This window comes from Cervus elaphus, chromosome 27, assembly GCF_910594005.1.
Source record: "Cervus elaphus chromosome 27, mCerEla1.1, whole genome shotgun sequence".
Classification (NCBI taxonomy): Eukaryota; Metazoa; Chordata; class Mammalia; order Artiodactyla; family Cervidae; genus Cervus; species Cervus elaphus.
The window spans coordinates 57,161,092-57,179,297 of NC_057841.1; the positions used below are offsets into that span (position 1 = coordinate 57,161,092).

An 18,206-nucleotide genomic window follows, 5' to 3' on the forward strand; every position below is an offset into this window, starting at 1 on the left:
GCAAAAATCTGCAGCGATTAAGACATGATTAAGACATTAAGCAACTTCTTTTCCAAATGACTCTGCGCCGTGGTCTGTAAAATACAAGACTGACTTAAGGAACACCAATAAATGAGCAAGTCTGAGGAATAAGACTGAGTCTAAATCAGATCATATCCATTTATTCTGAAGTTTAAGGATTTTGGGTTGTGTGTGTTTTAAAAATAAAAGTTACTTTCAATTAAAAAAAAAAAAAAATTAAATGAACGAACCCCCTGGCGACCAAAGGTACTAGTGGTGGTGAGACAATCACATGTTTACAAAGTGAAACCAACACAGATTTATTATGTAAATGATACCGGAAGCTACAACTTCACAGTATGTCTTCAGAAATATTCAGTGGCCTACTCACACCAATATATTACAGGGACACAGGGATTTTTTTTTCAAAATTGCACCGCCTACAAAAAACAACTCTCTGTTAACACTGGATCAGTAACTGGCAAAGCGAGGCCAAATATTTAATGAAGGGGTTGTCTTCTGGTTAGCCAAAGTAGAAGGGGTGTCAAAATCAATAATAATATCCAATAAGAGCATGAAGAAAATGCCAAACAGAAGCTGATCCTCATTAAACTCAGTCCGCATATATAGCCATGCAGATGCATGTTGGGGAGAAAAAACTCACCTTCAGTTTGTCAATTTACATATGAGGATGTCTGCTTGTGGGGAAAAGATTAGATATACTTACCCTGGACGGGCTTGGATGTCCTCCACTCCCCCAGGACCCTGAGCTACTTCTGTCTTCTACATCTAGGGACAAGAGAAAAATTCTTTAGGCTTTCTTGCAATAATTCTTTCTTTTTGTATATGCACTTTTAAATTAATGTTTCAAATTAATCTCCTGTTGCCTTTAATTAAGAATCAGGCACGAGGCTACCATGATGATAGTAGCTTCTGACCCAACTACTTAAATTAACTCATTTAAATTCACAGCAGAAACGAACTGGACCCTCAGGAACCAGAGGTATGAACATAAAAATTACTTCCATCCTTCACAATGTTTCATAGCCTCAACTTTTATCAACCTGAAATTGCACTTAAAATCTTACTAAAATCTTTTGGACAGGTTAAAACTACACTAACACAACCTTAATATACACACATACACAAAAGTTAAATCAGGTAAATATCCATACTATTAATATTATTATTAGCAGCATGCATGCCATAACGCTCCTAGATACTTTCTGTCCTCTTACCCGCTCAGACAAGCCTCTCAAGGCCTACCCACCAGACAACAGACATGCAACAAAACATGTAAGATGAAAAAGGACATTAACAGTCTATTTCCATCAAGGCATTACAAGGATATTAGGAGACTTTTTAAGTTTCTTAGGACCACACCATCTCAGTCTTTTATTTATTTTTTTAAATAGGCACAACACTTGGCCTACAATCCTTAATCTGGACAGTGAGATGTGGACACAAATGTTGTTAAAGCAATGTTTTATTTTGATAAATTATGGCGAAATGACCTGTATGAACTCCCAGAAGGCTGGAATTCTCTAGGCCCTGTACCAGCGAAGTTCTAATGCTGACCAAATTTGAGATGCTTCTTCAGTGCTTCAGGTGGCAAATATGCAGGATGGGGAGTCTGACAGCTAAGTTCCCATGTTCACTGTTCAAAACATAAAAGTGCTCGAAAGATCAGTCACTCTAAATTTAGAAATGGCTTTGAGATTTTTGATGAAAGGCCCTTTCTGAGTATAAAAAGTTTCACTGTTCTATTATCTTGATCACGGTGGGTAACAGACGGCCATCACAGGCTTCCTCTGACAGAACTGGAGGAGGAGGTGTGAAACCAGCTCAGGAGATGTATTCCCATTGACTGTTTTCTAACGTTTCAGTGATACTGTTTCTTAATGCACTACTGTCCTTCCTTTAATTACTCCTATTTTATTATCAGCAGAAGTAATCATAATATAATTAACTGACTTATTTGGGGGTCCAGTAGAGGACATGGTGTTTTAGAATATATTAAGAGATGGACTAGAAACAACAACCAGCAACGAGGACCACTGAACTTGAAATCTCTTTTTCTTTTTTAACAAATATTGTTTCATTTACTTTGGTCAGTTCGTCTGAAGAGAATGCAAATGCAAACAGCTATCCCCTGCGGACAGCTAAAATCAGTGCCTGCAAGGGACTTCCCTGACGGTCCAGTGTTTAAGACTGCACTTCCACTGCAGAAGGCAAGCGCTGGATCCTTGGTCAGGAACTAAGATCCCGCATGTTGCGTGGTGCAGCCAAAACAGAAAAGAAAATGAAATTTTAAAGAAAATTTTCAATAAATAAAATCAGTGACTGTGAGTATTAAGAGATGTCGTACAAGCTCTGAAGAGGAAGTCTGGAGAAAAGGTATAATACTTTCCCCAAATTTGCTGTTTAACAACCCAACCTCCTGGCCCACCTACTGTTAAGCTGAACTGGGGGATGTATATAGAAAAGAGACTTAGAACTCTTGGGACTGTCACACAAGTAAGTTTTGTAGCCTGCCTGGTTCTCATCATCCTTAACACCAAATCAAATTTATTTTCACACACAAAAAAAGGTATAAATGACAAAATCTATCAACCAGAAGTCTGCACATCTTGATTTCCTTCTCGCCTGAAACAGCCAACCTGGATTAATTTGAGAGATTTTTCCGCTTAAACTTGGCCCCAAAAGTAATGAAGGAACAGAAGTGAATCTCTACGTCTACCCTACAATTTTGTTTTGTTTGGACCCATTTTATCCATTTTCAAAAAGGATTTCAAACATGAAACGAAGGCAGAGACGAGGAAAGGGAACAGTAGTACTTGCTGGCCAGTAGTTTTGCCCTAGGGGTGATTATGGTCCCCAGAAGGCCTCTGGCATGTCTGGAGACATTTTCAGTTGTCACAACTTGGCAGGGCATGGAGGCGGGGTACAGCTAGTGGCATCAAGTGGCTAGAGGCCAGGGACGCTGCTCAAGGTTTTATACATGTCAAAATACCTGCACAACACAAAATACCCTGTTCTCAAATGTCACCTGTGCCAAGGTTGAGAAATCCTCTTCTAGAGGACAAATTCTATTAAAGAGCAAAAAGGAAGCATCAAGCTGGAAAAAAAAAGATGTACTAGAATTCAATTTACAATGAATACAAACTCTTACTAAATACACAGTGAAGTTATCTGAGCCCAGATTTAAGCCGGAGTGTTTCAAGAGATCTTCCTATACATCTTCTGTCCTCAGAATAAAGGGAAAATGATGGTCAACCAAGCAGGCTGCTAATTAGCAGGCAAATAAAACACATCAAAACTTGAGTATTCCCAACTGGGCAATTTCAAAAGCGAGCAATCCACTAATTAAAAAATGCTGGAAGTCTAGCTTTTTCAAAACAGGTTAAATACTGGCTGGGTTCCTTCATAAATAGATTCCCACCCAATCAAGTCTGACTGCCCTTTCCCCATTCTCTCCCGTTTCCATCCTCCTCATTTCCTGACCTCATGCTGCTGTACCTTCTTTTAGTCCTCCTTCCTTTTATTGCTCTTTTTAACAGGCTTTTCGTTCAGTGGCCTCCTGCAAATTGAGAAGGTAAGGACACCTCTCTTGCCCTCTGAGACTTAACAGAACAATCGTATGACTTCCGATATTTTATATTTGAAAGAATATCTGTACAACGGGTGCTCCTTGATCCAGGGCAAGAAGACTCAAAGCTATAGCACCCAATGAATGTAAACATGTTCTTTTTAAGATATTCGTTTCCATCTTCCCTCTCACTGAGCTTCATGAGACCTGCCAGTAAGTCAGCAAGCATTTCCTCAACAAGGATCTGAGTCCATCTCAAAGTGCATCTGAGGACTGCCTACGTCTGGATCACCTGGTATGCTCATTTCAAAATTAGCATCCTAGGGTCCACTGCAGACCTACTGATCCTGGATCTCTGAAGGCGGGGCCAAGAAAACTGTGTCTTTAACAAGGTCTTCAGGTAATTTTCATGTACACAGGAGCTTTGAGAATCACCAGCCTCCTCCACTGGAAACACAAGACAGATGCATGCCCTACCCCGCCACCCACCACCTAACTCACATCCTGTCCTGAAGTCCTTGCCCAGGTGGCCGGTTTCTGCAGCATTCAGTCCACATTCCCGTCGCATCTACATCCCAGTAGTTCTTGCCCAGACTCACTTTTACGTAAGCCTTGTATGTGGCTTACACGTGGCCATCCCCTGCTCCCAGCTGGTGTACCTGGGCACCGCACACACTTTCTACCTCCAGGTATTCGTACCTGCTTTCCTTCTGCCTGAGCTGTTTCTTATCTCTCAAAAAATACTAGCTAATATTCTGTGAGCTTAAATATGCCAGGCACTGTACCAAGCACTTCAATACACTAACAGTATCGCCATTTTATCTAGGAGGAAACTGAGGCTTAAACGGGACAGAAAACCCTCTCAACATGACAGCAGATGGCAGAGCTGGCAGCCACAGGGCCTGACCATGTTCAAGTCAGGAACGTTCTCCACCACGGTCAAGGTCTCCGCAATAAGCAGCTCACGTCTCTCTACAGCCAGCTCGAACATAACTGCCAGTCCCTTCTTCCCGTGGATGTATTTACTTTTGGAGTTTATATCCACTCTTGTGTCCACAAAAGATTATAGAATGACTACAACACAAATATAAAAACCCAGGTCTCATGCACTGCAGACAGATTCTTTACCATCTGAGCCACCAGGGAAGCCCCAGTCTTGTGTCCACAGAAGACCATTGAATGTATACAACACAAATACATAAACTGAAATATTTGAAGAAATCAGAGACTGGAAAATAAAAACAGGAGAACAATCAAGCCATATGTATGATGAGCTTATCAAAAATGTACACTGTGGGAGTTCCCTGGTGGTCCAGTGGCCAAGACTTCGTGCTCCCAATTCGGAGGACCCAGGTTCGATCCCTGGTCGGAGAACTAGATCCCACACATCATGTCTCACAACTAAGAGTTCGGATGTCATAACTGAAGATCATATATACCACAACTATTGGACCCAGTGCAGCCAAATAAATAAATATTAAAAAAAAAACTTTAAACGTACACTGTGATGGATGGGATATTTGTGAGAGAGGGGTCAAAATTACAGTGCGCAGAGAGTAAAACAAGATTCATAGCCTTGGATAAAAATATCCAAACTGCTCAGGAAAGTCATTAAGGGAACATAGTTACAAATGAAAAACTGCCCAAGACAGAAGCTGCATGGATACTGAGTTCTCATGTCTCCGTTGTTGCTGTCACCCTCTATCCAAGACAGGAACACGTAAGAGAAAGACAACCACTTGGACGGAAGGAGGCAAAGGAAAAAGGAAAGTGGATGACAGAAATTATTCTTCCGAAGACTGAAGTGGGCTCAATTGTTTCTAATTTATTTTACCCTAGACAAGGACAGACTGAGTAACGTCCATGGTTTTGACAGTTGCTTTAGGAGGCAATCTGACCATCTACAAATTTTCATTTCACTTGAGTAGTTCTGCATAAGCCCCCTCTAAAATGCCTGACATTTCAACACTAAAACACAAAAGCAAAGCGTGGGTAGAATGAAGATCAAACACTCCATTTACAGAAAAGATATACAGAGATGAATTTTAATGTCTACGATTTCCCATCCATACTCATTGATTATTCAAATTTCCACTCTATGTGGACAGTGAGATCAAAACTATCAGTAGACTGGACAAATGTCAGAAAGCGCAGAGCTGGAAAAAAGACCTAGATTTCAGCCACAAGACTGCATTAACCAGCTCTATGGTCTGAGCCAGTCACTAGACTCTTTGAACTCATTTTGGTCAACTGTAAAATAAGTGGTTTTGATTTCCATTCTTAGAAATAGGGCAGCCTAGTATATTGGGACAACTCTGCCACAAAATAACAAGTGTAGTAAGTCAGACAGAGAAAGACAAATATCATGTGATGTGGCTTGTACTTGTGGAATCTAGAAAGTTGATATAAATCAACTTATATACCAAACAGGAATAGACTCAAGAGACACAGAAAACAAACTTATAGTTTCCAAAGGGGAAGGCGGAAGAGGAATAAATTAGGAATTTGGGATTAATATACACACTACTATATATATAAAATGGGCTTCCTAGGTGGCTCAGTGGTAAAGAATCCACCTGAAATGCATGGGCTAGATCACTGGTGGGGGAAGATGCCCTGGAGAAGAAAATGGCAACCCATTCCAGTTGACTGGGAAATTCCATGAACAGAGTCGCCTGGCAGGCTACAATCCATGGAGTCAGAAAAAGAGTCAGACATGACTTGGCAACTAAACAACAACAAAAAACATAAAACAGATAACCAACAAGGACCTAGCACAGGGAAGTATACACAATATCTTGTAATACCTATAATGGAAAAGAATCTAAGAAGGAATATATATATGGACACACACAAATGTATAACTGAATTACTTTGCTGTTCTCTGAAACTAACATAACACTGAATCAACTATATCTGAACAAAAACTTATAAATCAATAAATACGGCTTTTTTAAAAAAAATCACTAAAAAATGCTGGATTAAAAAATTTCAGTCTTCTTCTCAACCCAAATGAACTGACAAGATAGTAAGGAAATATCCAGCCAAAATCAAAGCAAAGGCTGGAACCCATAGAGGAAGAAGACATTATTCTGCCCTGAGGACAACTGCCAACCTAGACACTGTAACGGCCTCTTGGGTCAAGGAGAACAAAAGTGAAAACTAAGCATCCACCCAAAGCAGGTATCTAATAGGAGAAAAAGGAATAATAAGGTTTCCAACCTCAAGGAGTTATTGTTAAAGTAAACAATTGATACTTATTAGACACAGAGAGTGTGTGTGTGCGCGTGCTGAGTCAAGTTAGTCGTGTCTGACTCTCTGTGACCCCATGGACTGTAGCTCACCAGGCCCCTCTATCCATGGGACTCTCCAGGCAGGGATGCTGGACTTGGCTGCCATGCACTCCTCTGGGGCTCTTTCCAACCAGGGGTAGAACCCACGGCTCTTACATCTCCTGCACTGGCGGGCAGGTTCTTTACCACTATCGAAGATAACCAAAACACATAAACAGGCAAACTGTGATTTGTTCAAGGAAATCTGAGTTTCACACTTTTATGACTGTTCATTCTGCTTAGTGGGTCTGAGATTTTCAAATATTCTCCTGGATTTTCAAAACAGCCAATATGTTTGAAGTCATCAAGTCCCACCTTCTCCATGAACCCCCCTACAACACCAACACGGTAAGAATTCAGTGAGCCTTAGATTTGAGCGACTTCATTTGCCTTTCAAATACTCTCTTTCCATCTCATCATTTCAACATAATTCTGTATGCTGTATAAATGAGATGCTGCCAAAAGTTACCTATGCTTACCAGAATTCCAAGGTAAGAACACAGACTGAATATTATATAAGTTTAACCTTGATTTGAAATAAACAATTGTGAGGGTTACCTAACTCTGTTGATTTGAGGGTAGCTTTGTGTATCCATCCTTTACTCACTGAGAAGCCAGATCATGCCAAACAACCAGGGTCCTACAGTTTCATGAAGTCAGAACAACCAACGTGGTATTCTCTGTTGCCCTAAAACTCTACAAATTCCCACTCTTGTAGACACGTACGGATTTCCTGATAATAGCTTCTACACACTCAGAAAGCTTCGAGAGGTTGAGATCAAGTTCTTCCTGGAAAGAGTCATTCTGAGGCACGGGGAAGTCTACACGGTCTTAAGCCCTTCTCTCTGCAATAACAGACACTACTAAATCTCCTCCACACACACCCTCACGGAGACTCACAGACTGCATACATCTGTGGCTCCTACTAATTTCCTCGTCCAGGAAGAACCCTTGGCTGAGCCCTCCTCACAAACTGAGATGGCATATGCTCTCCGTCAGCGCCAGATGAACGCAGAGTTCAAAATATTTCATCAGCAAAGAGCGTGTTGAGGATGTGCACATTTTCATTAGCACCCAGTAGAGTAAGGAGCCTGAGTAGAGTGAGCTGAAGTCCAACTGGAGTCCAAGGACGGAGGGAGGAAGAGTTGAGGAGCTTCAGATATTGAAGCTCCAAGACCACCAAGACCACTTCTTTCTGCTTCTATAAGAAACAAGATAGGCTCCATGAGGAGTAATCTAAGCAGTGGCGAGAAACTTCTAGCACTTTCCCAAGTCTGACTGAGCAAAAGATGAGGATTGTGGTGATGGGTCCCACACAAGTTTTAAGACACTTCAAATACAAAGAACAGGGACCTGGGCGTTCCGTTTTCAGAGCTCTGTCCACCTGGCGTCTCAGTGCTTGTGGATTTCCCTATCAAACAAATCCGAGGATTCAAAGGTCAAGTATAAGACGATATTATATCATAGGTCATATACATAAATATATAAATAATATAAGGAAAGGTAAAATACGGATACACTGGGGGAGAAAGTATAGTAGAAATATTTGTTCAGAAGGGAATTTTTGCAAAATTTAGCTTTTATTAACCACCAAGTTAAAACTTCCATTAATACAGTTTTTGAAACACTGAAACAATATTACTTCCCTTACGTTCAAGATAAACTAGTTTTCAAAAATGAACACTAAATAATCTCAGGTGATTAAAATATGGAGTTAATTGCACTTTACAATGCTGTTAAACAGGAAAAGCATACAACATGATATTCAGATAATATGGAAGTAACAAAACATGTAACAGTTATGTTACAAATGTTAGTGGGGCTTCATATTCTGAAACTCAGAAATCTTGAAAATTCAAGGTGAGTAGACAGTTATATTGTGAAACTGAGAACTCTTCATATCAATCCATATAATTTGGAAGTATCATGATACTCTAACTTGAATAATATTCTAATTGGAATAACCTAACATGAAGTACAGAACTTCCATTTCAAATGTTTAAAACCAATCAGTCAGGGTCTTCCTATTAAAGAGAAGCTCATCCTTTCCAGAGCTCATCTCTCCAAGTTAGATCCCAAAAAGAAGAGAAGCCACGAATAACTGAGGCAAGACTATAATAACGTGAGTAGTAGTGGCAGACACCTCCTTTGACTCTTTGAAAGGTAACTGGCCTAAAAGTTCCTTAATAAGAATCAATTTTACTATGATAGTGCTCTTGGAAGCTAGATATATTTCAAATCAAGTAAGAATACAATCAGAAGTAACATGCCATATCTGAAGACATTGAAAATAAAATCAGCATACCATTTAAATCCAACATTAAATAGATAAGCTTCAAAGTACCTCAATTAAAAGTGAATATTAATAACTTGGGGAAGTTTTTAAACTAGATGCTTAGTACCTTTTCAAGATGTATTTACAAATGAAGGTGTCACAAGTGTGAGAAATAAAAGGTAAATGCTTCAGGAAACAAACATGAAACAACAGAGAAACACATTTTAAAATACTCTTCATTTTTGGACTTCCCTGGTGGTCCAGTGGTTGAGAAGCCGCCTGCCAGTGCAGGGGACGCAGGTTCGAACCCTGGTCTGGGAAGATTCCACACGTGAGGTAAGTAAGCCCATGCACCACACCTGCTGCCAGCTGTGCTTCCACAGCAAGAGACACAATGAGGAAGCTGGCGCATCGCACTGGCAAGCAGCCCCCACTCACCACAACTAGAGAAAAGCCCATGCACAGCAACAGAGACCCAGCGCAGACAAAAATTAAAGAAATAAACAAACATATATACATATGCTATAAAATAGAATATATATAACTCTGATAACAAGTACATGTAATTATACTGGAGTTTTCCAAATCAGACATGTAACATTTATGGTGCAAAATCCATAATACTGTAATGACTTAAGACGTACAAATTGATATTTCAAATGCCTATTTGATCAATAATTTATTAAATTTATTCCAATAAAGGAGAAAAAAGAGCCAAGATGAAACATGGGACAGTTTTCTCTTTTCCTCTTCTGCCCTCTACCTCTCCTCTCCCTGGGGTGTCATTTGTGAGGCTCTGGGAAAGGGCTGCTGGCTTAATTGAAATATTTGTAGGCTGTAATTGCTCTGCAAAACCACAATGGTCCACTTCTCCCAAATGGCATCCGTTGTTCCTCTTCGTTTTTTCTTCTATTTCCTTTTATACTTTAACAAAATCTGCCCCTCCTGTTTCTTCCAGTCTTCTCTCATCTTGCCCTTTATTCTGAATGCATAACTAATACCGGGGAAGCCAAACAGCTTTAAATATTAAAAAATCTTCCCTAGAATCCAGTCCTCTAGCCCACTCCCTTTTGCTTACAATAATCACTCCCATAAACGGACTCTTCAGTTTATCTTTTCAACATCCCAACCTTCCACCTGTGTTTAACACAGCAGCCTCTGACCTGGCAATGACAAGCAATCAATCTTACATGTTATCTTCAGGGGTCATGTCTCAGTTTTAGGCCAATTTTCTTTGTATTTAGGCTCAAATGTGCAAACCACACTATATTACTCTGCAAAACATCAATGAGAAGGCTTAATTAAGTAACACTGACAGATAAATCCATTTCTTTCACAGTAATCAAATCAAAGCAGGTTGACATAACACAGGAACTTAATACAGTTATTCCCTTGTAATTGGAAAAAGGCCCTTTACTTCTCATTAAAGCAATCTTCTGGGTATTGGCATAATAAGAAGGCTCAGAGCTTTAATACTGCCCTATAAAAGTCTCAAGATACAGACCCCTTAAGCAAACAAGCCAGATTATCTAATTCCTTGATCACAGAAGAACCTGTAGTTCCCACTGTTTTAAACTACTAATTCTTTATCTCTGTTGCAATTAAAAAGAGGTAAATCAGTATCAAACACATACAATGGAAATCTGCAAAAATGCATAAACTGTTTACAGTTTTAGAAGTCTGTCTCCATGTGTATTTCAAGGGAAGCAACCCATTAAAAATGAATTTGAAATACTTTACAAATGTAAAGTTGTAATAGCTTGGACCAGGGGGAAAATCTTTTTATTTTACTTAATGGGCTCAACAGGATATATTTTACCTAAATTTGCAGTCTGATATTCAACCATACAGTACAACTTTGGTAAGCAGAATTGTGAGAGAATGGAATCTGAATAAGAACATTTAATTTTTGTGGTAATTGAAGAACAGTAAGTCATCTGGTCAACCAGAGGCTTCTCCGACCCAGGCTAAAGCCCAGAAAGAATGCAACAATATTACACTACGTTCATCTCCCCAAACTAAACAAAATCAATTTTCACCCTTTCACTACAATTTTGAGGGAGTTTCTGTTACTTATCCCTTTGTGCCTCATCAATCTCAAAATGAGTCCAGTAACTCTTCCTGAAAGGATAAAATATAATCTAGGGTTGTGATTCCCAAATGCAGCTGACCATTAAAATACCCTGGGAACCTTAAAATTAAAAAAACCCCACAGATATCCTAGCTCCACTAGAAACTAATCAAGAAAAGGGTTGAAATTGAGGAAACTATATAGTTTCAAATTGTCCTGTTTTTCTGCTTTTTTGTTTTTAAAAGTTTTTAATTATAATGCAGGTAAAGCTACATAATTTGTTGTTTCTCAACCATCTGTAAGCAGGCATCATCGATCACATTTCTTGATCCCTCAATATTTCTGGGTGCATTTCCTAAGAACAAAAATATAATACTTTCATCTAGTCCATAGTCCATATTCCAAACTGGCATTTCCCCCTTTGGTAGAGGACTCAGTCCAGGATCACACAATGCTTTTAATAGGTCTCTTTCATCTATTTTAATTGGAAACAGTTCCTCAGTCCAATCTTTTTGTGATATTAGTGTTTTTGAAGAACATAAACCAGCTCTTTTATAGAATGCTTCCCAACTGGGGTTTATCTGATGCTTCCTTATGAGTATATTCAGGTGGCTATACTACTACAAAAGTGGCCTCGAGTCTTTCTAGAATATCACCTGCAGAGCCTCAGGATGGCCTGGGGGTCCTTTCCTCATTTGTTATGCTGTTTCAATCACCTGTTCAAGGTACTGTGGGAATTCCCCACTGTATAATTACACCTCTTCCAAGTGTAACTAATCAGCCATCTATGGGGAGATTCTTTAAAAGCATTAGAACTTTTAATCATGTGCTTATGGGAAAAAAATTAAAAAACAATAGTGTATGAGTAAAAAGGGAAAATCTCCTCCATATATACTCTTCCCACCCTGATATCAAGATAACCCAGAACAGTTTCCTAGGCAGTCTTACAGAGCCTTACAGAGCTTCTGGTCTGTAATCAGCTGATTTTTAAAACCACAGAAATGAAGGCTAATACAAGCAAAACTTGACTGAAGTTTCTTTTCTATTTCAATGGCTAAGAAATAGTCCTCAATTGTTGACATGTACCCTAGTGACATTTCATGGGATACTTTTGCTGTAGCTTTGTGACCTAGGTAGAGGCACACAGGGCAGGAACTAGAATAAATGAAGACATATTATACTATTAACTTTGAAGAAATTCAGCCAAGATGAAGACAAGGTTGAGCAACCCACTTGTGAATCAAGGCAATGCAGAAAGCCAAGGTAAATAATCCATCCTGAAGTTGACATTGCCCTGAACAGTTGTTGGTGAGTCTTCCCACCACATTCTATGAACCACAGTATAAAAAGGAGGCCCGTCACAGCAGCAGCACTACCCAATTAAAATCAAATGGATAGACAAGGATTTATGACAGAGAGAAAAAAAAAAAACTAGTGAGGCTTTTCTAGGCCAGCAAAAAAAAAATAAAAGAAACTAGGAAACACCTAAAATTTTTTTAAAGTGAGAAGGAAACTGACACTTTACAAAGAATATAATCTCACATTTTGGGACTGCAGACACAAATGAACTAGGGACAGCCACAAAGTGAGGTGTAAAGCTTGAACTTGGCCATTGGATAGAACACAAGCATACTAAACAATGTTGAATGAGTTAAATGATTCTAATCACCAGAAGGTGGAAATGGTCCCTTTTAACCCTGGGAGGAAGCCCATGTCATTTTATAAACTGAACAGTGCTGGTGGATTTTAACTCTGACTTACAAATGCGTAGACAATTTTCCTCACAATCCCATTTCAGCCAAATGCCTGGCAGACACTGGTAAAGGTCTTTCGTAGTTGGGCTTACAAATGTGTGTGTATATCTGTGTGTGTGTGTGTACAAAAATCACAAGACACACACAAATACAATACACGCTCTTGAATAGACCAATAGTTTCTCAATACTAATGACAGTGTTTAAAACGGTTCCCAGATGTTGCAACTCGTTCCCCTGACATCTCCTTGGTTTTGATCAGTGACTTGTTTTTTGATCAGATTTGAGTCTGTTCACTTAACGTGTTTTAAATTTTCTCTCACAATAACGTAACCACACTTTGGTATCATGCTTTCTGCTTTCCAAAACTGTTTTTATATTCACCTCGCTTAAAATGATTTATCTGGAATCACTGAAAGTATGAAGTTAGGATCAAAAGAAGTTGCCTCCTTAAGTCTGAGCAGACTAACATCATTTTTCAAAAGCATGAAAACAAAAATCAAAAGAAATCGGCAGTTATCCTGGATAAAAGAGACTATTCCCCATAAGACTTATTTTTATCCTTGCATGCTATTACTATTACATCTTTATCAGGTAACAGAATGCTTGCTAAAGTTCATTAAAATACTTGCTAAAATAGGAGAGTTAAGACAGCATTACCATGATTGAACTTTCGTATTCAGCAACACATGTTTTTAAGTCATGTCAGCAACGGCAACAAAATTGCCCATCTCCCTTCTGAGACGCCCTGTAACCCACAGGACACCATTTCACCAGCAAGACACAGCTAGCTGGCATTGGTCTGAGAAGGATTCAGGGCGGAGATGGCAGGTCTATCACGGTCAAGACGGCTCTACCTTTCCCCAAACCGTACTGTTTCTCTTACTTTAACTTTAAAGGCTTTTAAAACACTCTCATAACTGAAAAAAATCAAAAATACATCTGCATTAAGTTCCTAGTACATTTTTTCAGGGTAAAAAATGAAAATGCATTAGAAAGTAACAATTGGTATTTTCTTAAGCTTAATCACATCAAACTCATGGGAAGAGCCTCCCTCCCCTTTTTCTTTTCTTTTAGTAGGTCTCAACTTAGATTCAGGCTACCTTTGCCTATCTGATAACCAATGGAGTACTGGTCAGAAAAAGATGAGCTGGTATGATGTACTGGTCTTACAAATTCACTAAGTGGAAGGGTAAAACGCTGTAACTCTTCCTCAGGAATGGAAGAAATGCCGTTAGTTTGAAAGGAGGTAGAAGCAAAGACCTGAAGGATGACAATAACCAGGCATCTCAAGGGAAAACAAGAAGCAGGGAACGGGTGCAGGGGAAGTCAGAGCTGTCGTAGAGAATAATGATTTATCTAATGAGATTAGCAGAAAGTTTGATTAGCAAAGATGCCTTCTCAACAGCGCAAAGACTGCAATGTTACTTTAAGATTTCCTTGTAAGAAAATACCATGCCTGCCAAATGTGGTCTGTAACAGCCCAGGCTAGCTATGAGTGATACAGTGGGAAAATAGCCACTAAGCCAGATTTTATTTGATTTGTACTGATGATTTTTATTAGAATACATGGATCATTGCTTCAACCTTTCCATGTAAAACCAAATCAAATTCAAAAACTCACACATCAGTCACCTAACCTTATGTCATTCCTTCTGCTTTACTCAAGTTGAGCCACATTTCAGCTGATCTGTCCTTGATAAATCGTTCAGCTACTCCAAATTGTTGGGCCAAATTCTGAGAGACAAGTGGTACACAAAAGAAACCACTAAATCTGCAGTTACACATCAGACAGGGGAAAGGAATACCGCAAGCCTCCCAAGTCAAGGATGAAATCAAAAGAAGTATACAGCCAACGCAAAACAGGACAAGATGAACTTCTCTTTATTGTCTCAAATGTATTGTAATTTACCTTTAAAAGCCTCACCCAACCCCTCAAGTCTTTCTCCTCTTTAATTCAGGCTATCGGGCAGGACACTGGCAAACAAGTGCTCTGAAATTAGAGGCAAGTCCACAATTATGTGGTATAAGGAGATCTGGTCAGTTTTACAAATCAAACGTAATAACCAGTTCTACACATTAAAAACATTATAACCTTTAAGGAAAAAATTTTAAATGCTAAATTCCTACATTTGTGGAAAGCCTCTATAAAATGTAGAAAAAGCACCTTCATTAAAAGGAACACCATTTCATTATAGAAAACACGGCCACAGATGTCCAAAGAACAAGTGCCTGGAGCCGACGGCCCCCTTTTCTTTTTCCATTAGCTTTTTCCCCCTTCACCCTCAGTGAAACTTTGAGTCTTGATCTAACCTACCAGCAGTAATGATTGCTTGGCTATCAGTTCTAGTTCACAAATCAGTCCTACCTTCATGATTTCCTTGAGTGTTCCAAACAACTCCTGAAATAAGCACTGTTTTCTCTTCTGGGAAGGTGAACAACTCTCTGGGTTAAAGGCTATCAACATGTCTCATGTCTTCTAGAGGCCGAGGGTGCCCTGGAATGACACTAGCAGTCAGCAAACTTCCAGGTCTCTGGTGTAACCCTCGGGGGCAAAAACGAGTTTCACTGGCCGCCCTCCATTCCGTCTTCCCACTGACGACACAGGAAGTCCGTATCTCCCATCCTCCTTTGCGGTCACGTGGGGTCATGTGACTGAGATTTGGCCAATAGAACGTGAACCCAACTAACTACTGCCTTTTCCAGGCCTGGCCGCTACAACCTTCCGTGTAATTCTGCAGGCACTTTCTCTTTCTTCTTTGTTCAGCCCTAGACAAAGGATCTAGTGTATCTCCTGGAGGCCCTCAGGGCTGGCAGGGCTAAAGCCTGAAAGAACCCAGACCTGAAGGATACAGGGAGCAGAGCCGGACACGGGAGGGCTGTAACTCCTGGCCGTGTCGGGCTACTAAAGTTGGGGGGTGTTTGTTCCAGCAATTAGCATCCCCTGACTAATGCATCCTCCAAAACAGACTTCCATGAATTCTGGCGCCACGATTCTCTCTTCCAAGCAAAGCAAACATACGCAGTTAGAGCTGGCAGTAGACAGAGCTGTGAAGAAGGGGAAAATGGTCTTTGAACTCTCCTTCTCTCCCTTTCAGACTTGTTTTCCCCTCTTAGCATTTCCTCCCTCTGAGCACCAAATGTTCTCAGGCTGCTCAGTCTCGTCTGTCTCAAGAAAATAAACCCAACAACATTCAGTCGCTATTCTTCCTTTCAGTCATCATCTCACAGCCATGAGTGGTGAGCTGCTTGCTGCCTGTGTAATTTTGGAGAAATTCCGTAACATCCCGGATTCTGTATAAACTCATCTGTAAATTGGAAATGGCTCTATCCACCCTCCAGTACTGCTGTGACGATTAGAGGTAATTTAGGAAAAATGTCACTCAGGAACCTGGAACACAGTGGAAACTCACACAAAAAAAGGTAACTCCTGTTTTGATTATGACTAAGATTATCACAGAATGACATGTGACAGCAAAAGAGGTACCAAATACAAAATAGAGCTCTTTGATAAACAACAAGGTCCTACACGATGGCACAGGCAACTATATTCAATATCCTATGATACACCATAATGGAAAAGAATATGAAAAAGAATGTGTTGTGTGCGTGTGTGTGTATATATAACACTGAATCATTTGGCTGTACAGAAGAAATTAACACAACACTGTAAATCAGTTATTCTTCAATAAAAAAATTTTAAGTTATCTTATACCTAAAAAGAAAAACAGGGCTCTTTATATCTGAAATACATAACTGAGACCAGGAGAAAAATCATGCATAAATAAAAGGCAGCATCTGATTATTAAAGAAGAATGAAGATGGAATGTTAGGAAAAGGAGAGTTATAAATGCTAGAATCATCACTTGGAGACACTGGCAATTTAGGGTACAGAAAAGAGAAATCACTGGTACCCTGGCGAGCTGTATTTGCATCACATTCGTGCTTAACTTCCCAACTCTGTGTTCAATGCCATCATCCTGGTGGCTCGAAATAGGCACTGGTAAAACCATTTACACCACGGAAATTGGCAACCGTTACATTTCAGGGCTCTTTCTTTCTTTGAAGAGCAGATTATTAAACATCACCCCATTAATGAAAATAATCATTCACTGTGAGCTATTTTTACTCAACCTGCCTCGTTTAATTCTCACCGTCACTACTGAGGTAGGTTCATTTTCCAGGTGAAAACCCAGGCCTTACCATGTTTAGTGACTGACAAAAAATCCTGTTGCCTGAGATCTTTGCATTAGAAACCAGTCTATTTCTAAGAGCTAAGAGCACCTGGGTTTCTTTTTCTCAGCATATCAAACGTACATTCCCCTGAAAACAGAAAGCTATTCCTTACAAGTGTCTGGGTTCCGACAGTCCCCCTCCCGCCATTCTCATTCTATCCCTGCTCCTCCGCTCACCTGACTTTCCTTCATATACGCCAGCTTTCTTACCACACTTCCCTCTACGCACCTGCTGCAACATTTTGTGCAAGTGTCCTTTCAAGGACCACCCACCACACTGTCTCAAGGAATCTACTTGTGCTGAAGGGCTGGAGTCAGGAATGCTCTTTAAATCAGTGGCTTCTCATGTCCGAAGCAAGGTGATCTGTTCTATCTTGGGCCAAGCTGTGGACCATCCAGAAGTCTTGGATCCGAGAGGAGCTGCAATTCACCTCTCAGATTCAGATGAGGTCTCTGGTAAGAGCTTCAGTGAGGACAGTCATCAACAGCAGGGGGCTCAATATGTGCCTGGGGGGATGGTGAGAAAAGCCAGGGAACATCCCCAGGTTTCAGGTGCACACAGAGGCCCCGGAAGATATCTTGGTAACACATCATCACATCTCTTCTGACTGAAGCGTGGCCATCTTACAAAATCCAGAGCCTCCCGAGGACAGAAGAGCAAGTGGGTGAAGGCCCAAGAGCACAAGGGCGCATCTCCCACTCAGGAAATGGTGAAGGCAAAAGGAAACACGGAGAATCGAGGCACGAAGGTCGCAGGAGTCGCCAATGAAGAGATGCTGCCTCTGGGTGGGGCCAGAGGCAGAGGCAGACACAGCCACGAACAAAGCGCTGCGAAGTTCACTGCATGTTCTAAAGGCTTCGGGGAGGCACCAGAGTATAAAGCAACAGGTTCATACTGGCATTTTGGAAATAGTAGCAGTGGGGATGGTGGGTTACTAAGGTGAGAGCTTA

At 40.3% G+C, this 18,206-nt stretch overlaps 1 protein-coding gene across 18 annotated transcripts in view; it reads right to left on the bottom strand.

Annotated features, from left to right (window-relative positions):
- TCF4 (transcription factor 4) overlaps positions 1 to 18,206 on the bottom strand; it is a 377,984-nt gene that overhangs the window by 247,155 nt on the left and 112,623 nt on the right. For all 18 annotated transcript variants that reach the window (XM_043888697.1, XM_043888713.1, XM_043888712.1 and 15 more), the window contains one exon: positions 728 to 789. In XM_043888697.1, coding sequence (XP_043744632.1) covers positions 728 to 789 — 62 coding nt within the window. The remainder of the gene's footprint in view (positions 1 to 727; positions 790 to 18,206) is intronic.